The sequence below is a fragment of the Botryllus schlosseri genome, chromosome 3 (assembly GCF_051294905.1).
Source record: "Botryllus schlosseri isolate E-star chromosome 3, Bs_hap1, whole genome shotgun sequence".
NCBI classification, from domain to species: Eukaryota; Metazoa; Chordata; class Ascidiacea; order Stolidobranchia; family Styelidae; genus Botryllus; species Botryllus schlosseri.
The window spans coordinates 36,001,472-36,025,803 of NC_137238.1; the positions used below are offsets into that span (position 1 = coordinate 36,001,472).

Consider the following 24,332-nt stretch of genomic DNA (forward strand, 5'->3'; position numbering starts at 1 on the left):
GCAATGACATTATTTTTTCCGAATAGACCTTATTCCTTGAGATGTTCCACATTTTTGTTTGGAAGTGCTCAAAATACGCAAATTTTGGCGTAGGTAAATTTCACTTCATATACTACAACTTCGATGAGTTCACATCTGTCTCTTCAAGTGTGTGCATACAGTATTGTTCTATTTCTGAAGCGATATCGTTGAAGACGCAATCGTTAACAAAGAGAGCCTTCTATACGCGTCCTGTTTCATGTGAAAATCAAGCAAAAATGATAAAAATTTGGCAATATTAGCGGTAAACAACATATTTTTGTAAATTAAAAACAGATGCCGTCAAAGCCCAAACACTGCGTTCAGTAACGCTCAAAGTTCAGTTAGTAAGCTGTCAAAGCTTGCTAATCAATCATATACCTCCATTTTCAGTAAAAGCCAATCGATGTCTTTGCAGTAAAAAAGCTCATCTTGTTGGCTAAAATATGGAAGTAATTCTTTCTCTCTTGTACGGTAAAATGTTATTCAAGCTCCAGTTCGAGGACAGTTTTTGTCTTTGAGTCGGGTACTTCCTCAGACTGAGGCACATCGCCGAGAATATTCTAAATCTGCGTGATAATACCAATTATTCTACTTACAACGATTAAATTAAATAAATAAAAAATAAAAAAAATACCCATATCTCAAATAGTAGAGCCAATTCGGAGAAACGGATGTCATTTTCAGACTCGGCGGCCCGGGCATGCCTAGTAATCATTAAAATATCTTTTGAACTGAAAAAAAAGTTTATTTTTGTTGGCCAGTGTTAGTTTATGTTGTGATTGTCAGGTTTCCATAACAATGTAATTAAAATTGTAATTGAGCTAAATTTTTATCAAATTACAATTACAATTACACAAAATAGAAATGCTTCAATTACAATTACATGAAAAATGTAATTAATTATGACAGTCAGCTCGATTAAAAATTACAATCGATCCAACACTGGTCGGTATATTGAAAATTTGTGGAAACGAAGTCAGAGTTATGGTTGGTTGACTAAAAAGAAAGGACGTCTTTCCGGCTCAAGTCCCGGAATACCGACTTTCGGGAGATTTTCCATTGGATGTCCGAAACTTTGCCGCTGATTTCCTATACCTCAGTCCAATTTCCACATACATTTAACCAAGATTCTCAAAAAAGAGGACATGTAGGCGTCCTGCGAGGACACTTTCAAAAAAGTTATAAAAGAGGACAAATCCTCTTAATAGAGGTCTTACGGTAACCATAGACAAAATATTATTGACGTTGAAATCAATCATCAACCCGATAAAGCTGGTCTGCGGTTATCGTCTATCACTTTTATTACTTTTCATTCATTGCACATATCTCCTATATGTACAATTGCTCGTGCTCTATTCCAAGGTGGATGTTTGATTGATAGACTACTCCATGTCATTTGGACATCCTCATGGTATCGTGATCTGGTGTTGTTTTTAAATGATAAAATAATATATCAATAACAAACGAAAGGGTTCAAGAACCCGGGGCTTATGGAGTGATTTTGAAATAGCCCACTTGTGGTTCAGATCGTCGGAGAGCGTCCCGGCCGAGCGCGCTGCCGGACACAGTGTCTTAGACCCAGCGAGGCACGGGCTTGACTTTTCTCAAGATCATTTTGCAACAGTCTTGTCCAGTCCCGAAGCTTCGGAAGGTGAGGAAGGCATTTTGCTGTAATTGTAAATTGCAATCGAATCCAGAGTAATTGTAATTAGTTATATGTATATTTATTCGAGTACCCAAATCCACATTGCGTGTTGATTGCAGTGATCGGAGTTGAGCAGTGATAAATGATGCACTGAAATTGTATGCTCATATCCCCGAAGAGGTACAGCATCAACATGTAAGACAGAATTTGTCGCCATAATACAGGATTGCAATGACTCGATTCATGACTAGACTCGAGTCACGATTTTCTGATGACTCGACCCGAGTCATTTTCTCAAAATACAGAAATGACTCGAACCAAATCATATGACTCAAGACTCGAACAGCCGAAGCCAACATTTTATTGTAATTTCGAAAAATAGTAAAGTATAACCACACTATTGGGATTTCATCTAATGGTACTGGTACTTGAAAATGCAACTAGAAACTGCTAAAAGTGAGAGAAATTTGTATATTATATACGCGAACCATTCGACATCACCATACAGAGTGATAAAAAGTGGGTTTAACAAGACCTTAACTAGAAACTGAGCAGTCAACACAATGACTTGGACTCGAATTCGACCCTTGGCTCGCTGACTTGGAGTTGGACTTGACTCGGTGGTGAATTGAAAATGACTCGACTTGACTATAGAGTCAAAACTATAAAAGTGAGATTGACTATTGACTCGGTGCCTTGTGACTTGGTTACAACCCTGCCATAATACAAGCGCTTTGTTAAAAGGTGAAAAATTCGATTTTGCTGATGTAAATTTACGCCGAGCTTAGAAGATATGTTCCATCTATATGTTATTTGTTAGTGACAGAGTTCTAACAAAATTGCAAGGCTCTGGGTCGCAAGTGAAATATACTTTTATAGTTCTGACTCGAGTTGAACTGAGTCATTTTCAATTCACCACTGAGTCAATTACGAGTCCATATATTATGGTCACTGCTTAGTCTCAAGTTGAAGTCATGTGCAATTCAATATTTTACAACTCTGCATGGGTGATATCTAACACCTTGCAGCCTCAACGCCATAATAAACAAATTTTTCATGACATGTTCCTTTGTACAGAAATAACTGGCTTGAATCTAGTAGTATAGACTGTCTCGAGTCATATTACTTGGTCGAGTCACTACACATAGTGACTCAAGTCGAGCCGTGTAAATTTTTATGTTCAAGAAAATGACTCTCAAGTCATGTGGGCCCACTGAAAAATTTCGACCCAAGTAAGACCGGATTTGAGTTTTGACTCGAATCATTCAAGCCTGGTTTCCGGTTTCAGTAAGGGAATCGACAAAGCAATCAGAAGGTGCCTCCTTCGCAATCGGGACGGAGGTGGCTGAACAAGACACTGGGAAATCACTAGGGGATTCGATGCGTTCCGGCCATCCAGGCAGTCAGTCTGAACATATGTCTCCTGAAGCGGTAAGTGCATTGTATGCGGTGTACCGACTATAACGTATTGACCATTATTGATTCCTGGGAAGGTCACTCAACGCCAGCTATCCGGAGTGGGTGGAAGCAGTTTGCACTCTATGGGGATGTCTTGCTGATGTTATACTTCTGGCCATCTCATGACGTGATATTGCTGTTTAGGGCCTCAGAGATTGTACCATCGTGCCTTGTGAACTAGAAGACGATTCGGGGGTCGAGTGTGTGACGTTGCCAACATTCTTCTACCAGCGAGCCTCGAATCCAACGGTTTCAGCAACAAAATTCAGAAAATGCTATCGGTGAGTCGTGAACCAACGCAACCAGTTGAGCTACTCTGCACGACTGCGAGCGCAGAGAGGAGATGGTTTAAGAACACCAAATGTTCTCTATTTCCCCAAAAAGACCTTGACTCGAATCAATAGAATTTATATTACTCAATTCAGATTCATTACCTGAATCATTGCGCCCAACATGTGTAGCCCTAGTACAAGAACGTTTAGCCGTAGCCATTTTCTTCAGAAAGCCACCTTGTGCGCATATACATGATTCTTATGAGGGCAATCGACCTTTCACCTCCATATATGAAAACAGCTTTATATATGTCACTTAAACGATAAAAATGGCTCTTTTGAATGACTTGCTAAAAGCAATATTTCTACAACAATTTTGTCACTCCAAGAAGGGTGAGCCAGTATCAATCGTAAAAGTGATGTCCCGTAAATATCGACTAAATTTATATCAATATTTATTTCAGCGTGGCGGCAAATAAATTTGCCATCGGCGTGGCTCGTGACCGGCGCCAGCACCAGGACGAGGCCCAACTGGATGTGCACGATGCCACTGTAAGTTGAGATTATGCCTAAATTCCAATCTGTGGTTTTGAAAGTAAAGGTGGAAGACCATGAATTAGTATTCAAGATGATGTAGACGCAGAACCATAGTTGCTAAACTTTGTTATCTTGCGGTACAGTAGGAACATTCTAAAACACTCGCGGCACACTTTCAGAAGTAAAGTTGTTGTAAAAAAATATTTTCCGTGTACTTATGGGCTTGTTTAAACGAAGATATACTGATGTTGCATTGTTGCCAAACACGCAATCATTTCGTCGTCAATTTCAAAAGGTCTCTCTCTTGTTACAACTATTTCAAGTTCACGCCATGTTCGCATACAGGACCGAAACAGTATTAAATTTTGCCCGGCACCCCCATGAAGTGTTCAAGCTAACGTACCCCTTTCCACGCGTATTTTCGTCGGTATCCTTTATACATGCGATTCTCGAAAACGCACACACTCATGCCGTATCGAAGGACGGTGTCATTCATGAATGACTCGTATTTATTGGCAGAGTTGATGGTAGTGATGGTTTCGAAAATTTATGGCATGCAATTGTACATCACCATGTTCCATTGGTAATGCCATACGATAGCGAAAAATACAATAATGTATGTTATGGCAAAACAATCATCCTTGAAGCTATTTATTGCAAGGTTTCCCAATCTGTGGTCTTCTCAGGGGGTCATGAGCCTGTTTAAGGAGGACCATGAAAAGATTTATCATTTCTAAGTCCAGCCATTTAAAAAAATGATTTAAAACTTGATAATCATATTAGTACAGCAATAAGCCATTTCTTGATCTCGAATTTACCTCCATTGTATTGCAAATCGAAACAAATCGTACCCTAATCACACGATAACACAAGAAAATCAAGAAATGCATATAGTGACACCAAAACGAGCATATCGAAAATCAAATTCAAAATTTAAGAATTCTGCACCAAAATACTCTACTTTACGTTTTTACTGGATGATCGAATTTTTTGGAACATCCTTCGCGGTCGTCTGAAATTGTCACGCGGACCTCAAAAGAACCACAGACACCAATTTGAGAACCAGTGACTCCATCACCACTCAACTTCACCTCTCAATTTTGTTCGAAATCTCTTCTAGAAATTTCGGATGGCTCATTTTATATACGGGAACCAGCAAGAATCGAAGTAAATGAGTGAAGTCCGTCATTTTTGTGATGGTTTTTCGAAATAAATCTGGACCAATATGTTTTATTAGAAGTGCTAATGCACTATATCCGATACAACTTCTGTATCGTCGTGTAAGGTACAGGATAATAATACCTCTCTGCAGCTTCCGCATTAGGGTTGTTCAGGATTGATCGACTTTTAAAAAGTCGTGGTTTTCAGTCTTCAGCTTTCAGTCAATCAAATACCCGCCTTGGTTAGCATTTCCGTTTTGATAAGTAGACTATTCTACAACCCAGAAATACATTCTTAGAATGATGGTTTCTTGTTTAGTCGCTATGAATTCTGGTGGATACTTCATCATCATTTACTGCCGTATTTATAGATTCAAGATATCACCAGAGATAGAGATAGAAATAATCAAAGGAACTTGGAATAGTCTGTCAGTCAAGCACCCACCTTGACATACAAGCATAGTGACACAATGATCTTTGCTTTTCAGGTTATTAACTCCAAGCGCCATATGGATACTAATGATAGCATCAAAAATCGAGAATGTGAAATATGTGGCAAAGAATTCACCTATAAGAGTGTCCTCAACCTTCACTTCAAGGGTGTGCATTCCGCCGTCAAAAATCATGCATGTGAAATATGTGGCAAAGAATTCACTGATAAGAGTAACCTCAAGGTTCATATGGATATGCATGCTGACGTCAGAAATCATAAATGTGATGAATGTGGGAAAGCATTTTCACAGAAGAGTCACCTCAAGCGTCACTTCAAGGAGGCGCATTCCGCCGTCGAAAATCGTGCATGTGAAATATGTGGCAAAGAATTCACCTATAGGAGTAACCTCAAGCGTCACTTCAAGGAGGTGCATTCCGCCGTCAAAAAGCATGCATGTGAAATATGTGGCAAAGAATTCACTGATAAGAGTAACCTCAAGGTTCATATGAATATGCATGCTGGCGTCAGAAATCATAGCTGTGAATTATGTAGAAAAGGATTTGTGCAGAAGGCTCACCTCAAGGCTCATATGAATACGCATGCTGGCGTCAAAAAATCATAGCTGTGATATATTTGGGAATGCATTTTCTGATTTCACAAGCGTCACATGAAGATTCATGCTGGACAGATGAGACAGAAACCTCATAATTTGCTGTGGTGGTTTTCATTTCGTGATAACTTATTGGGACTCGATGCCATGTGATGCGGTCTCAAAATGAAAATTGAGAGTAAAAACATTTTGGCAGCAAGCATTCTGTTCAGAAAATCCACCGTATTCGTCTCCAGCTAAAAGATTCCTACAAGTTAGCATTTCAATCTATCTCTGTGGACTATTTACCGCTTTTTGGGATTTTGGACACGCATTTTTTCACTGTTACACTTTCAAGACAGAAATGAATTTTAGATGCCGGTCGTTGTCAGACGATATTATAAAGAAACTGTGTCGGAGTAACCGCTGAGGTTTAGTTGCGGTAAGTAGGCGTACCGTACCGATGCTCAACTGACGATTACTTAAAAAGGGTGTTTACAGGTAACGAACTGCACAGAACACAAATATACTTGGTCTCATGTCGTCTGTTAAGCGCCAGTACTTTACGCCTACTTACAGTAAGGGTTGAACCGAGGCCTACTATGAATATCGTAGGCCCTCGTTGAACGCACTGATTTTAGTAGCATATTGAGAGTTGATTTATTCAAGTATTGACATTATACCTATACGGTCCTTACCACTAAGAGTTGATTGATCGACCAAAGTTATAGCTTCGATACTACACTATATTCTACTCTGGAAGCCTTGAAACCTCAATTGGTCGTATCTCAACATACGATACATGTAGTATTAAGCTACACAGCAGGGTTGTTCAAAAATAACTTTTTACTGGGTCCCGGGGATTCACTGAATACTGGTTAGGTTACCTAAAAAACGCTGCACACCAAATTTGGCTCAATTCCAACCAGTCTACGCCGATGCAAAGCGAATTGAAATTTTCGAATTTACTATAAAAAAATGAAAAAATTAATTTTCCAGATTTTAATGTCAACCCCATGAAATTGTTGAGCTGTCTACAAAAGCGATGCCAAACAAATTCGACGCAATATCACCGCGTAGAAGCCAAGTTACTGCAGATGGAAATTGTGGATTTGCAAAAGTAGCACAGATGGTGGAAAATCCCAGTACTATGAATGAAAAACTCAACTAACTTCGCTTCTACGGATTGGAATTTCGTCGAATTCGTTTTTGTAGACAGCTACACCATTTCATGGGGTTGATGGCAGTGTTGGGATGACTCGAGTCATGACTTGACTCGAGTCAGACTCGAGTCACTTTTTCGTGTGACTTGACTTGACTCGAGTCACTTTGCTAAAATGACTTGACTTGACTTGACTCGGCGTATCAGAAATGTGAATTGACTCGTGACTCGGAGCAAAATCCCACGAGTCAATTTCAAGTCATCAAGTAATCGGTGGCGATAAAAATCACTGTATCTTACATATGTTCGGATTGTTCGCGCAACGCTGGTGTAACCCGTGAGAGCGACCAATCATTCCATGATCGTGCGTTTTACTGAGACTGCATTGTTCTCTCACAAATAAATTCGACCACAATCGAATTGATCGAAGCTAACAGCTTACGTTGCCGAAACGTAGTAGGCCTACTAAAGTGATTTAATAGTAAATTTATATTTCTGTTTTCCGTGCTTATCTTACCCAAAACTCTTGATTTATTAAAATTGAAATCGAAATACTCCTCAACCATGGGCGCAGACTTGAAGTGTATCATAGCAATATGTATAAATGAGTAATGCATTGCATCTTTATCAATTAGTTTCTCTATTCTCTATCAAGGCTGACAACTATTCAGTGAGGCTATGCAATTATTACCTAGTTTAACAGTTCTACGTATATGTGAGCGATACATCGCCTTATTGCATGTGTATTTAACTCTACATTCGTTCATCAATGACCACTCAATCTGTAATTCAGACAGCTAGCAAAATACAATGATGTAATCATGCTTCATGCTTCGAAAAGGCAACTTGACTTGAATTGTGACTTGACTCGTGACTTGACTTGACTTGACTCGACTTGACTCGAGTCACCTCCAAAAATCGAGTGACTTGACTTGACTCGAGTCACCTTCGAAAATCGATTGACTTGACTTGACTCGAGTCAAAATGTGCAATGACTCGAAATGACTCGTGACTCGAAGGTAGTGACTTGATCCCAACACTGGTTGATGGTAAAATTTGGAAAATTATATTTTTTAATTTTCGATAGTAAATTCGACGTTTTCAATTGGCTCTGCATCGGCATATACTGGTTGGAATTGAGCCAAATTTGGTGAGCAGCGTTTTTAGGCAACCTAACAATTTAATTAGTGAATCCCCGGTATTTGGAAAAAGGTTACATTTGAATAACCCCACTACACATGTTAATGAAAATGACAGATCAGTGAAATCAATCAACAGCGTTGTCACAAAGTGTAATGAAATAGGTATGGTAAAAAAATACTAAATTATCTTCACAACAGCATAGAGAAGGTACATATTTCAATTTTCCACATCCTCCATACTGCAATGACGTCATGATAAGTGATACTCGACTTGAAGCCTTCTGCTCAATTCAAAACCGAATCACTCAGGCCATACTTTGAGACAGTGTCTTCATAATATCGCTGACAAGTATGTAAAACTCATTCTTTGCCTTGATCGCGCCAGGAAAATGCACAAGTGGAAGATTACGTATCATGAATTTCACAAAGAGTCAAGAAGCGATTACCATTGACCTCGATACCACAGAGATGCATGAGAGTCATGTAGCTACAGTTCTAATGCAGTGACTTTTCGAAAATATATGGCTGCTGCGAAATTGTTTTTCACACTCTCAACTTGAGGCCACATCATATTTTGATATCAGTGCTGCTTCGATTGTAATCTGTTTTTCGCACAATTTCTGTAAACGATTTCGTTATGCGCTGCTGAATACAGGAATTGAAATGCATGAATTGTCTACTTCTGGAACAGTTTTGAATTAGTATAGCGAAATGGATGACATCCGCAACCAAGAATGGCCAGTAACGAAGTTCTTCTACTTTTTCAAGGCACTAAAGTAGTATTCATCTACTTGCAATACTTCCCTATTTACAGTTTTTTTCATCTCATCAGCATCTTCACACACAGCCTCCGTAATGTAGACCTAATGCATATTCACAATTTGAAGACAGGTAGCCTACTCTATTACTAGGTACAGTAAATAAATGTGGCAGTTCTGTCGGTATTGACTGCGGTTACATATAAGACAGATACTATAGCAAGAGAAGGTGTTTGCTCAGCGCCACGCTTTGACAACTAGATGAAACTAATTGTCTAAGTAGACCAGGGACAAGGTTGTAACCAAGTCACAAGGTTCCGAGTTACAAGCAGAGGTGGTCAAAGTAGTCAATAAAGCTACTCAAATAGAAGTAGCGACGCAAAAATCTACACAAGTACGAGTAAAAGTACTTATTTTAAAGGCAACCTAAAACTACTTGAAGTAGATGTAGAATTGACTGACTTTAAATCTACTCAAGTAAGTAAGCAGTTGTGAAAACGGTCGTAATTCGTTCGCATGGACTGTCAAAGGGTGCACATTGAGCAATCCGGAAGGTGTAGAGAGATTGATTCATATTTATGCATCCCAGGAGGTATCAATTCGTCCGCATCATGTGATGCAAATGATAGTGTTGATAGGGAAATGCGATACTAATCTTAGAACATATCATGGCATGGCGTCCTCCCTCATATTATAAGACCGGTAGTTTAGTCGAAGAGCAATACGGAGAAGTTGTATCGGATACGGTGTTAACACTTTGAGCGTTTAGTATACGTTAATAAAAATATATCAGATCGTAAAAATGTCATATAGACAGTGTAGCTATATCTTAGGGAAATAGGGGCATTACTACACTTGCTTTTATACATCATCATACATGATCTCCAGAAAAAATTAACTGAAACTAATTAGAACTTGAAGAATGATACTAGGTATATTGAAAGGGAAATACCAATACTACATCCAAAAAGCGGAAATACATTTTATATCTTTTGTCCAGAAGGTTTCAACGGTGTTTTGCTAAAAACAGGTCTAACGCAGAAAAAAGTCTGAGTTCGCACTTTTCCGGATTAGGACACACGCCATGGGCTGCTAGATTACGATATGATAGGTAATTGCTAGATGGCGAAACGGTAGTTTCAAACGTATCGGCCATATTTACTATGATGAAATATTTCATATGGGCGACAATGCGGCGTGAACGGAACCACACAACTCTCTACCTAAAGTATATTCACCGATAATTTTATGAATACATATTTGTCACTCCATATATGTACCTTCCCAGCAAACACATTACGGCAAGCGGATATCCGTCGGATAACTTGTCAATTGGCCCAGATTCATCCTAGTGTCATCCGGTCGCACCGAGAATGTCGAATCTTGGTGTCATCCAGTGCTCGTCCATTGATCATCCCATCAAGTCATTTCCTGGCCACTGTAGGGACAAAGTCTGGTTGAGACTGATATCCATAGACTATCCACTGATCAACCCTCTGAACACTACCTAGCTATAGCTAGCTCCTGAAACTCCATATTCCCTTATACCACAGGTTAGGCAACGCAGAAATATACTTACACAAGATTGATGTTCAGGCAAAAGCTTATATTATCAAATTGTCAGCAATAAAAAGCAGCAACAAGTAAAATTAACAACTGCTGTAAATCACGTCAAAATCAATCACTCACTCACTCAAGTTAGAGAGATACCATAAAGCAGCAGGTGGACTTGAAAATATCACAAGCAGTCGATCAATCGGGCAAAAAATAAGATGACTGCGAAGTATGTACACTGGGAAGAATACCACACATGGGCTAGTGTTGAAAAATTAAAGAAAGTTCGAAGCAATTACCTTGAATTTCGTCAATGAGAATAAAAACAAGACACACTGCATTACACATACACAACTATATCAGAAATACCAGAGGTTGGCAAGTTTTGAAAATCATTATAAGCAATAATAAAAACTGCAGCAAAGTGAAAGCACAGCATCGAGTCAAAGCAACAATTGTCAATCAATCAAGGTAAAGAAGCATGCACACTGCACACTGAGAGGATTACAGAATATGAAACATGGGCAAGTGTTGAAAAATTATGATAGGTCGAAGCAATTACCTGGCGAAGCAATTAGAAGACACGCACCGCATTACACATGCACAATTGCACATACACAAATGTATCAGAAATACAGAGGTTGGCAAGTTGTGAAAATCATTATGCAAGAAGACATAGCGATACTTTTAAAATTGCAGTGAAGTAAAAGAAGTCAAGCATCGAGTCAAAGCAATAATTGTCAAATCAAGTTGAAAAATTACATTCACAATATGAGATCACATTAGAAATGGGATGCTAACAAGAATTCAAAAAGTGGCAGGTTGAAGTTCTTCAATAACAGTAAAAATAATGCACATTAGGGAAAGACCTGACATTAACATTTAAGATGGCAACTATTCAAGGTGAAGAGGTAATACGAATAGAGATACGAGAAAAATAGGATGTTTTACTCTGGTCAATCGGTCGTTCCGACATCCTCTATGTGCAGATCTGTCACACATTGTTCAAGATGCAGTATAACAAACAAGGCACTTCAGCTTAAGTTTTGCCTACTTTCACTGCATGTTTTTGTGACTACTTCTACTCACCTTTCCAAGACATAACCAGTTAGATAGCCCCTATAATGTAGTAATAGTGAATGCAATTTAGAAATCGCACTATAATTGGAGTGCCATTATATATTTTTCGCGATGGTACATCCTGCAATTTTGAAAGCGGCCTCTACCAGCTGCAGTAACCTGCAAGCGTGCGACTCGTTCTACTTTTGGAAAGTACTCAAGTAGTCACCATTTCAGATCCACCTTCACTTGAGCAGCAAGGATGACTCACTTTCACCCCTTTTTGATCGTATATACCACGTCTAGAGCGGATGAAAATAAGAATCAGCAAATTCAACTGTAACTTTTAAAAAATTCCACTGCAAGCAATGCACACTTGCAATCAAGAATCTCTCCAGCTGGAAATATCTTCAATCTTCATACAGGTTCAACTTGCAACGAGGTCAAAAGTTGGTAGGAGGGGAATGACTTTATACAGCATCCTCTTTCTCGTCATCGTCTGCTCAGTGCTCAAGGCTGAGACAGGATATGGACTAGTTCTGCATTCTTGTCCTAAAATAATTAGCAAGAAAATCATTACAAGCGAACATGAAACAATCCTTCAAAATGCTACCAACTCCGAAAGCCTTGCAAAATACATTCAAACACTGACAAAGTACAGCATACTATGCATAAACGCACAAATCATGAATATTAAAATTTATGACCATTATAGAACAGTGGACACTAAGGGTGCTCAAAAAAAACTTTTTTCAAATTTGATTGGCTTAGCTGGCAAATCATTAGGTTACCTAAAATACCTTGCACAACAAATTTGACTCATTTCAACCAGTAGATGCTGAGGTCATCCAATTCGAAATTTCCATCATTTTTCAAATAATAGTCTTTACGGTGGAAAATTACGCCACTCAGACGTGATCAAAAATGCCTAGGATGTAGGGATGCTTTTTTCCACTCATTTCCATCTTTACAGGGGCCTATGGTATAGTTTGGATGAAGACATCGCCAGTTGACGAGTAAAAGATATGACACGGATTAGCTGGAAATTAGTAGACTTCATTGAAATAGCTAATAGACACGTTCAAGTAATGGTGATATACTTTGCAAATAAACTACTTTTCACACTAAAATTAACGACCACGAAAACGAAAAAAAACTGACAAGTAGGTAAAACCTGAATCTGCGCAATTGGCCACGAACAGACGCGAACCAACGTAATTGCTTAGCGTTAATACTGAAACATCAGAGGATGCATGTACTTAACCGCAACAAATGATGCTAACTTGGTAAATTTGAAGAAATTTCAAACCCCTCCCTTGTTTCATCTGATCACCCTATGTAGAAATAAAAGTCGGCGCCTATGATTACGCAATATAACCATTATCCCCTCTGCGCGATATATTTAGACAATCAATATTGCATCTACCTCGTATTGCTGATTTCTGCTTTTGGATGATGCATGGCGCAACACAGATCTCACTGCAATCTCGTAGTCCTTTTCCGGTACAGTCGTAGGAATATTGCAACAAGCACCTTAACGGGAAGATTATAGTTAACAATTCATAGAGACGACAAACTAGTTCAACCTACGATACATAATGACTCGCATAAACTCAGTGCACACAGAGCTTTCTTCCCAGTTCTGCTCAACTTAATCAGTTGCCACTCTATTGGGAAACTCCGCGCTAATCAAATAAATATACTATATACTCACCATTTCCAGTAGGAAATTCCCAGCAGAATGAACCTAGACGACTCTCTCTAGGAAGGGCTGCTTGCTGAGACAACGTATCTGAACAGATAAATAACAGTCAGTGGCACCTCAAACACACAATAACAGGCATGGGTTGATTAGACGCAGTCAAATAATGGTAATCTTATAGCTGACGAACAGAGCGCAAAATTTTATAAAACAGGTCTCAATATAAAGCTACTTTCGCACCGATTCAGAAAATATAAATTAAAATCTGGTCCGGGCACTAAAACCCCCCGAAAATTGCCTTCAAAGTCCGAAATCGCCATTGCTTCCAACAAAGGTAGCGGCAGTAGACAATGACAAATCAAATGTCTCGAACTGATTGTGACATCATTGAGCGCCTTGGCGAAGTCGTGCTGAATCTATATTACAATGAAATTCATGAACCGCTGTGCCGAATGGAACAAACTGTTTCGTAGATCGGCCTGTTGCGTACTAAGAAATACGGGTTGATAGTAAATTCTACGATATATGTGTAGGCTTTTGTGCTATAATTTGTATTTATCCAAATTTTTGAATGCGCGACGACGCAAAATAGACAAACTATTCACATTACGACTTATTCGCGTTACAGCAATTGATACGGCGCGCTATACTCCGAGAATCACGGGGAACACGGCACGCGACTTTGCCAAGGTGCTCAATGATGTCATAATCAGTAAGAGACATTGAATTGAACGGTCATTGTCTACCGACGATACCATTGATAGAAACAACACCGACTTTGGCCCTTTGAGGGCGTTCCAGTGCCCGGACCAGATTTTAATTTTTCTTATTGGAGTCAGTGCGAACGTAACTTTCGATTGAGACCCGTGTAATTAAATTGTGCGTTCTGGTCCCCAGCTCTAACATTATCGTGTAGTTATCAAATTGGAAGTTTCTATAGTCATCATTGAATGAGCATAAAAAATTTCAATTAATTCATAACTTACATACAGTACTCAGTTCTACTCTATATACTCGGCTCAGCTTTAGGCTATAAAAGTTGAATAATCTTCTTACAAATCAAACAGTCATAACCGCAGATTTTTTGCTGTTTTGATACCACATGGAGGAATTAAGCTCTAACCTGCATTTGGTGAATTGGTGATGCACTGTCAGTAAAATCATGAGATTACTGTCAGATTTCTTCCTTCACTTTTCTTCAAGATGCCGAAATTTTTTTTCGAACTGTTTCGCCTGAGCTTCAGCATGATCCGTGTCACTGGTATCAGTGGAACATGTTCGTTTTCTTTAAATCTTCTCGTGACCACCCGAATGAGACCTTGAATCGGAATCATATTTGGTAGATCTTCGTATCCGTCGTCATTTCCCCGCATCCAATGCCGAGCTATCCAAGTTAGTATATCACAATATAGTAACCATATATATAGGGCTGGGTAGAATTGAATATCGGTACTTCAATAATACAATTCGGAAGCCAAGTATATCATTATCATGATTGAAATACCAGCAACCACGACTGAGTACGGATGTCTATCACTCAATTTGGGTTACGAGTCTAATTCAAAAATTCTGATAGCTTGTGGTCAGTCAAATGTTACCTTCCTATCCATTTCCAGTCATAAATCACAAAACAGTAAATGTTGAGCAAGAAATCAGGTTTGGTTACAATAAAAGGACGTACTATACTATAACAGTATCGATTCTAAACAATAATAGGCCTACCGAACATGTCATCACAATAACTAAAGGGATTCAATAACAAAGCGCATTTTAGTTGTGCAGATACGCCACTCCTGACTATAACCGTGCCATTGACTGACTACACTGCTACAACCAGTGGTTATGGTTAAGTAATCACCGAGCTAAGTGGCACACAGCAAATGTCGAAAATGCTTCTCGCCGCTGACAGCGATTCACTTCACAGAATCACAGTTCAAACTTCCCAGACGAAATTTGAATCACGTGAACTGGGCTCGCTGCGCAATGCGCCACTGCACATATAGATGAAAAAGGCTAATGATCTCATTCACTTCACGTATGGCGCCGCGCCACGCACGAGGAAAGCTCGTCAATCGTTGAGTGGTATTCAGCGGGGTAACATCGGTAAAACATTATGCGGTACGAAAATTGTAAAGTTTATTACATTCTCGAAATAAAAGTACGAAAGAGGATGTACCATTATCGAAGTCGATAATACAGTATACCAATAATTATCCAATATACCAGCATATAATCCTTGTCAATTATATTGCGATCAAGTCAGATTCACTGTGCGCAGTCGCCATTTCTGCCGACCCATTGAGCGCATTCAAGTGAAAAACGCTAAACATCTCACGGCATGACGCACGCAAAAAGTTCATAACATCTTTCGGAATTGCGAATGTTCACCGCAGGAACAAACAGTAACACGACAGCTAAAAGAGCACAAAAATGACAAAGTTTAAAAGCTTGAAATGTAGGCTCGACAGTGAATATTGACCGTTCAATGACAGCTTGCATAATCCGGTTACGTGACGTCGCTATGAAGAATCACGTCCAGTGACGATTTTCCTTCAAATTCTCTTGAAATATTTTGAAATACTGAAATATGTGCAATATGTGCATATCAGCGACGGGAGTTAATGAGAGATTGATTTTATATCTGAAACAAAATGGACCTATCCTCACACTGTCCGAATATGATATCCATTGGAATTCTGATTCGCAATTTAAATGGACTATCCCGAATATAGGTGTGCAAATGTGCGATTTTCTTTCGAACTGTACTCTTGAAATATTTTGAAAGGATGAAATATGTGCCCTTATCAGCAAGAACTTGAGTGGTTGACTTTTTAGCTGATACAACATGGAAATATCCGCACACTGTCAGATTATGATATCCATTGAAAATTGAATTAGGACTTTTAGTGGACTATCCGAAATGTTTTTCTGTATGTATGTCCTAGGATATCCGAACCGGACATTTTCGAACGTGGATAGCCAAGTATTAGCCCACGTCTGTCCAACCGGACACTGGGACACTCGGACACTGCTTGGATAGCCCTAGGCAATTTTGTGTTTGCTGGGTTACGCGAAGCACGACCAAAATTCTGGTCTTTATAATTAACTTTTAGGAAAATTATATGTTGGTACTCCGCGAAAACAGCCCCGAAATTCGTCAGGCTAACCTTCTGATTAAAATATTACACTACTTCTACTTGACAAACTAAAAATAGCGAGAAGTAACTAAGTAGATCACAATATTTTACGAAGTAGAAGTAGCGGAAATCAGATTTACTTGAGTAAGTACCGCAAGTAGCGGAAAACTACTTTTAGAGTACTTCGAAAAAGTAAAAGTACTTCGTTACTGACCACCTCTAGTTACAAGTCCATTTTACTTCTATAGTTTTAAACTCTAGTCATTCTCAATTCATCACCGAGTCCAAGTCATTGTGATAACGGCTCAGTTTCCAGTTAAAGTCTTGTTAAACCCGCATTTCATAACTGTGTTTGGTGATATCGAATGATTCGCCTTTATAATATACTAATTTTCCTCACTTTTAGCAGTTACTGGTCGCATTTTCAAGTACCAGGGCCAACAGACGAAATCCCAATGGTGTGGTTACTTTACTAAATGTCGGTCTTGGCCGTCTGAGTCTCGAGTCATATGACTTGGTTCGAGTCATGCGCAATGAATCGATTCCAAGTAGAGTCAATACACAGATTGAATCGAGTCGAGTCATTTCCGTGTATAGAGAAAATTACAACCCTGCTAGTGGGACAACCTTTTTGCTACCAACGACTGAATTTTGATTACTTGTGTGTAATGTGTATCCTCTGGCTGTATTCCAGGGCATAGTCTAGGGTTGCGATACGTTCGGAATATCACTGTTTAAACTGCGTCTTGGAGGAAATGCTGAAATATTATGCTTGAAGAGAGCTGATTTTTTTTTGTAAATCCACATAAACATAAACATCTATTATTAGGGAAAATTTATGCTACTCGAAATTTTTCCTCGCACTCCGAGCGGTTTAGTGTCACAATTATTGGTTTTAATAAGGGTACCACTATCCTCTGAAAACTACACTAAAAGATAAATTAAAACACATATCTTTTACTGTAATAAGCAGGGTTGTCATACCCTCCATATTTCCAAGATCTGTCCTTACTTTGAAGGTCAGGTCTTAGAAAACTCAACTGTCCTTATTTGTAAGAAATGTCCTGGTTTTCGACTGCGTCCTTAAATTTGTCTTATTTTCAACAACTCAAGAACTTCGATCGTTTTCCTTTAGTATCTGTGTTGCATAATATTCTAAAATTTTGTGTCGAGATGTTATGACAACATAAATAAAAGAACTCCCGTGGCGTAGCCTACACACCACAGGATTTTACTTCTAAGCGGTGAGATAGCTAGGACAGTAAGTGGTATAGCAGTTTCGGCTGTACCAGGCTATTGCAGCGAACGTCATTTTAGCAGCAAACAGAAGTACCAGGTTTGTGCCATTTATTCTACAGCAGAATAAGATGTGGGAAGGCAGCATTTATCTACAGGGTTGGTGCGATGACATGCAAAATAAGGTCAAAAACATGCAAAATAAGGTCAGTCGCGACATGCAAAATAAGGTCAGTCACATGCAAAATAAGGTCAGTCGCGATATGCAAAATAAGGTCAGTCCGCGCATAAATTCAAATCCATACTTCAATTCCAAATCCAACTCTTTTTCTTATGAAAACGAAATTCAAAATATATTCCCTGCATAGTAGCCTACTTTCAACAGTAAAATTCCTTATCTATATCCTAAGTCTTAAGATGTTTCAATCAAAAGATAATCTTGATTACGAAGTCAGTCGCATGTAGAATATTATTATCAGTCCGCGCATAAATCCAAATCCATATTTCATTTACAAATCCAACTCTTTCTCTTATGAAAAATGAATTTAAAATATCTTTCCTATATAGTAATTTCATGATTGAGATTCCTCATCTATATCCTAAAGCTGAAGATGTTTCAACAAAATACAATCAGACGATTATTAAGATCACGAGATGATTAGTCCCATCTAGAATATTAACAGTCCGTGTATAGATCCAAATATTTACTTCAAATCCAACTTTTATCTTGTGCCACTGACCCTATAGTCTGCAATCTGCATGTGGCGACTGACCGTATTTTGCATGTGACTGACCTTATTTTGCATGCGACTGACCTTATTCTCCATGTCGCGACTGACCTTATTTTGCATGCGACTGACCTTATTCTCCATGTCGCGACTGACCTTATTTTGCATGCGACTGACCTTATTTTGCATGTGACTGACCTTATTTTGCATGTCGCGACTGACCTTATTTTGCATGCGACTGACCTTATTTTGCATGTGACTGACCTTATTTGGCATGTCGCGACTGACCTTATTTTGCATGCGACTGACCTTATTTTGCATGTGACTGACCTTATTTTGCATGTCGCGACTGACCTTAGTTTGCATGCGACTGACCTTATTTTGCATACGACTGACCTTATATTGCATGTCGCGACTGACCTTATTTTGCATGTGACTGACCTTATTTTGCGTGTCGCGACTGACCTTATTTTGCATGTGACTGACCTTATTTTGCATGTCGCGACTGACCTTATTTTGCATGCGACTGACCTTATTTTGCATGTGACTGACCTTATTTTGCATGTCGCGACTGACCTTATTTTGCATGCGACTGACCTTATTTTGCATGTGACTGACCTTATTTTGCATGCGACTGACCTTATTTTGCATGTCGCGACTGACCTTATTTTGCATGCGACTGACCTTATTTTGCATGCGACTGACCTTATTTTGCATGTGACTGACCTTATTTTGCATGTCGCGACTGACCTTATTTTGCATGCGACTGACCTTATTTTGCATGTGACTGACCTTATTTTGCATGTCGCGACTGACCTTATTTTGCATGCGACTGACCTTATTTTGCATGTGACTGACCTTATTTTGCATGTCGCGACTGACCTTATTTTGCATGCGACTGACCTTATTTTGCATGTGACTGACCTTATTTTGCATGTCGCGACTGACCTTATTTTGCATGCGACTGACCTAATTTTGCATGTGACTGACCTTATTTTGCATGTCGCGACTGACCTTATTTTGCATGCGACTAACCTTATTTTGCATGTCGCGACTGACCTTATTTTGCATGCGACTGACCTTATTTTGCATGTGACTGACCTTATTTTGCATGTCGCGACTGACCTTATTTTGCATGCGATTGACCTTATATTGCATGTGACTGACCTTATTCTGCATGTCGCGACTGACCTTATTTTGCATGCGACTGACCTTATTCTGCGTGTAGCGACTTTACTGCGACCTTATTTTGCATATCACCAAGACATATAAATTCAGGGACTGGTATACAATTTTCGTCATGTTTCACGCGTAATATATGTACGGCGTGACCAATCTGCTTCCACTCAAGTCTAGTTCAATATATTTTAAGAAGTGGTTGTGTTGTTCATGCGCGAAATTTGAGGGCACATAGTCGCTCATATAACGATTTCGTCACAGTAAATATAGCGCAGCAATGCGTTTTGAATTCTACGATCTACCACATTTTCAGTTGCCTTCATAATGGCGTGAAATGTCACCCACACAATTTTAGTTTCAATTTGGATCATCCGTATTGTTTAAATATGACAATAAACGGAGTAATTACCATGAACTGGTGGCGAATTTTTTTAGTTAACTGCAACTTTAGCGCCCCTTTCAGAAGCTTTCATGTCCCCAGTTAAATAACTGGTATAGAACCTTGTAGCAAAGTTATTCATAACATGGTGCGGACGAGTCGTCAAGCTGTTTGAAATACATTTCTGCGTGGGATGTAGTAACTAACATAAACCGAGCTCTCTGCACATTCCGCATATTTTCATCGTTTTAAAACTGCGATACAATGAGAATGATAGGAATAGGTGTCGAAACGACTTGGAGTAGGCTAGTCTTTGAAATCAGGCACCCGGCTTACCCTTTACGTTCGTACATCGCCGAAGTAATATTGTATTGAAGTATAGTATAAATCGAGCCAATCTTGGTTTACAGAAGTTAATGGGAATGCACTGATGTTGTTGTTGTTGTTTATTAAACAAAAATATGTGGCGCTTATCGCGTGACGGCCTTTCGCATCACGCACTGTGATTTGATATGAACTGAATTTTGCTGTGTTCATTTCCCATATATAATTTCTTTCAATTTCTAATTTTTTTGCGAACTAGGTAGCTTTAATTCTAATTCTAATCAAATTTGGAAAAAGCTGTGGAGCTCTAATTCTAATCTAATTCAGAAAAGCTAAAAATTTTCTAGTTGTCCAAGTCTGCTTCCGGCCGTTACGAAAAAAAATGCTTGATCCAGGATCTAAATCGTCAGGTCATTATGTCTTTACTGCCGGCGACAGAACATCTGATTTGTTTGCTTCTTATGTATGGGTTGGAAGTTGAAAGAGGTGGTTTGAGACCGCCTCTTCGATGTCCGAGACCGATCTTCGGCCGGACGGGCATTGTATAATGTATATTGATGTCCGGGCTCCTCGTCGCATACATGATGATACGTCAGTGTTTCAAAAAATACCTTTTCAAAAAAGACCTGATGAATGACGAATACAAAGTAATACAAAATATAAAGTGAATAAAGAGAGCAAGGATATATAGCGATATATAGCATCAAAAGATATATAGCGAACATTATTAAATCAGGCATTACGCCAGTACATATCGTTTCAGCAATCTTCTATCCGTTCATTATATCGGGTGTGCCATATGTATTGCATACTGCATTGTGTGTCTTGAGTGGATAAAATCAATTTATTAGACTCGAAATTTATATCAAAGGATATAACAATGAAAAATACACGATGACGATCTCAGTATAAACGAATATACATATTATAAATAAATACCTAGTTAAAACTCGTTTCTCTCATTGCAAACGAGTTTAAAGGTCGGGGTAGCGATTCATAGGTTGCACAGGACCTTTTTTGGGCCTTGGCAATGACACGGAGATACGATTAATGTCAAAAGAGATCATATCCCACTTGAAAAATCAAAAAGTCACTCATTAATAATAGGGCTACTAATACTACTAATACTATGACCTTAAAAAATCAATAATACGACTTTAATTTTTGGAAAATATGACTTTATGTGAAAATCGCGTATTTTTACTCACGGAATTACGGAGTAGACTAAGACATACGCAACATAACAGTAATACAAATCCATTTTTATTTTAAGCCGCTGTTGTAGTACAGTTTCATATAGTGTGGAATGTTAGAGTCTTTGAAGTTACGATTTGGACGTAAAATGACTTTACAGACGCTGATTAGGGTTGGCACTTCTGCAGTTTTGCATAAAGCGCTGACGAAATGTCTTGTCTTTGTACCTCCATAATTTGTCTCACGTCGTTTTTGCCCAATCGCTTCTTCATGAATTTCTGAGCTCCCTTCATCTTCCTATACAATGAGTATGTCTTGAACTTGTGGAAGTCTCCCGTCCTCATATTGAGCAGCATTCAACCAGCTACCCCCACGAGTAACTGCCTTACTTTCTCAGCGCTCAATTGCTTCATCGCTCAAATTGGAATATTTTATTTAAAGTATACAACGATATGAATTTATAACTCAAAAATATGACTTACTTTATAACTTTCTTGATATACCTCACAGGGATGCAGTTTTTGCTTTAAAATTGATTTCACGACTTACTGATGCTTAGAAAAATATGACTTTAATGACTTTAAATGGCCTTAATTATTGCGTTACCGCTGTAGTCTACCTTATTAGCAATAATAAACAATAATGGCCAGACTAGATTCCCCAAAATGGCATTGACTTCAACTACTTCTATAATAATTTAGCCATAGGCCTACTATAATAATATATATTTAATTAAAGTCGGATATTTCTCGGAACGACACCTTGTACGAATTGAACTTTGCAATTAGCTTATATTTACGCGTGAATTGCGTTAAACGAGTAGCGTATGCGTATATCTTCCAGTGTTGGGATCAAGTCACTGCCTTCGAGTCACGAGTCATTTCGAGTCATTGCACATTTTGACTCGAGTCAAGTCAAGTCACAATTCAAGTCAAATTGATTTTTCAAAGTATGAGTGATGATTCAAAGTCATTACATTTTGCTAGATTTGTGAAAGACAGATGTATTGGCCGTATATCTTGTATTAATAACGAGTATAAATTCTAATATACATGCCAAAGGGCGTTGTATCGCTCACGCAGACGTAGAGCAGCTAATAAAATACTTGAGGCAAAATATAGGATCGAATACGAAGCGAATACGAAGAAGTTGAAACATTATTGATATGGTTTAATACACTACCCATCTACACATCCGTGAGAATATAAACGCATAAACTACATTCGTTCCATTCAATTCATACAAGGAGGTCGGGTAAGGGGGGCGCTGCGCGATGTAAGCCGTCTAAGTCTAAGAAACAGAGATACGTTTGCTATTAGATTATACTTCTGATTTCACATAAACGTAAGCTATGATCATTTCGTTTTCGTTCAATTTATTTGTGATGTAACACGGGGGCCACTCAAAGGTACAATCAGTGAATGACTGGTTGCTCTCACAAGTGACACATGCGTATCGCGAATAATCCGAACATAAAAAAGATACAGAGATTTATTCGACACCGTTTACTTGATGACTTGAAATTGACTCGTATATTTTGCTCCGAGTCACGAGTCAATCCACATTTCTGAAGCGCCGAGTCAAGTTAAGTCGAGTCATACGAAAAAGTTGGCTCGAGTCTGACTCGAGTCAAGTCATGACTCGAGTCATCCCAACACTGATATCTTCTTTAAATTAAATTTAGCAAATCCAGAGGTATCTAGATATCCCTAAGCATGGGTGACATTTCACGCCATTATGAAGGCAACTGAAAATGTGGTAGATCGTAGAATTCAAAACGCATTGCTGCGCTATATTTACTGTGACGAAATCGTTATATGAGCGACTATGTGCCCTCAAATTTCGCGCATGAACAACACAACCACTTCTTAAAATATATTGAACTAGACTTGAGTGGAAGCAGATTGGTCACGCCGTACATATATTACGCGTGAAACATGACGAAAATTGTATATACCAGTCCCTGAATTTATGTCTTGGTGATATGCAAAATAAGGTCGCAATAAAGTCGCTACCAGACATGGGGTGATTACTTCATGAATGTAATCGATTGCGATTACGATTACTTCTGAATGACGCGATTACGATTACGATTACGATTACAGCAAAATCAGGAAGTAGTCGATTACGATTACGATTACATTGGAAAAGTAATCACGATTACTCGCGATTACATTTATTTTGCATCTTAGAAGTTATATTGGAAACAATATATGGATTGCGCTGAAAAGGCCTAATGAGATAACAAACTTCCTTTAAAAAACAAACTTTCGTTAAAAAAGATGCGTCATTTGCTTATTGCGTCATAATGTAGCCTACCTATTGCCCATTTTTATAGAGGACGATTTATCGCACCCAACGATTTGCATTCTTGCCAGGTCCATGACTGCCGCACCCCAAATTTCCCAATAGGGTGAGGAGCGAGCTCGAAGAGGACTCAAAGTATTTCGTAGACCAACATAAATTATTGTGTATTTTCGAAAGATTAAATTGACTTGAAAATTTTCTCTAGATAAGCTTGATTTTAAAATGCATACGTCTTCCCCTCAACAAAAAAGCATAGCCTACAATATTTATAGTAGAGCTGCATTTAAAACAAATGGTTGTTTAAAACACTTTGTTTCAAACCTGTTTTGAACACAGACTTTAAAAAAATCAAAATT

General features: G+C 38.7%; 1 protein-coding gene and 1 long non-coding RNA gene across 2 annotated transcripts in view; one reads left to right on the forward strand and one right to left on the reverse strand.

Moving 5' to 3' along the window:
• Positions 1-2,297, forward strand: part of LOC145436461 (uncharacterized) — a 58,572-nt gene extending 56,275 nt beyond the window's left edge. The window contains exon 6 of the mRNA XM_080313813.1: positions 1,548-2,297. Within this exon, the coding sequence (XP_080169939.1) occupies positions 1,548-1,695 (148 nt within the window). The 3' untranslated portion in view covers positions 1,696-2,297. The remainder of the gene's footprint in view (positions 1-1,547) is intronic.
• Positions 2,298-12,746: 10,449 nt separating this feature from the next.
• On the reverse strand, positions 12,747-14,912 carry LOC145435339 (uncharacterized). Its single transcript, XR_013913818.1, has 3 exons — positions 14,616-14,912; positions 13,505-13,582; positions 12,747-13,323 (listed from the first exon to the last, which is right to left on the reverse strand). It is a non-coding gene; the product is annotated as an uncharacterized LOC145435339 (long non-coding RNA).
• Positions 14,913-24,332: the final 9,420 nt, after the last annotated feature.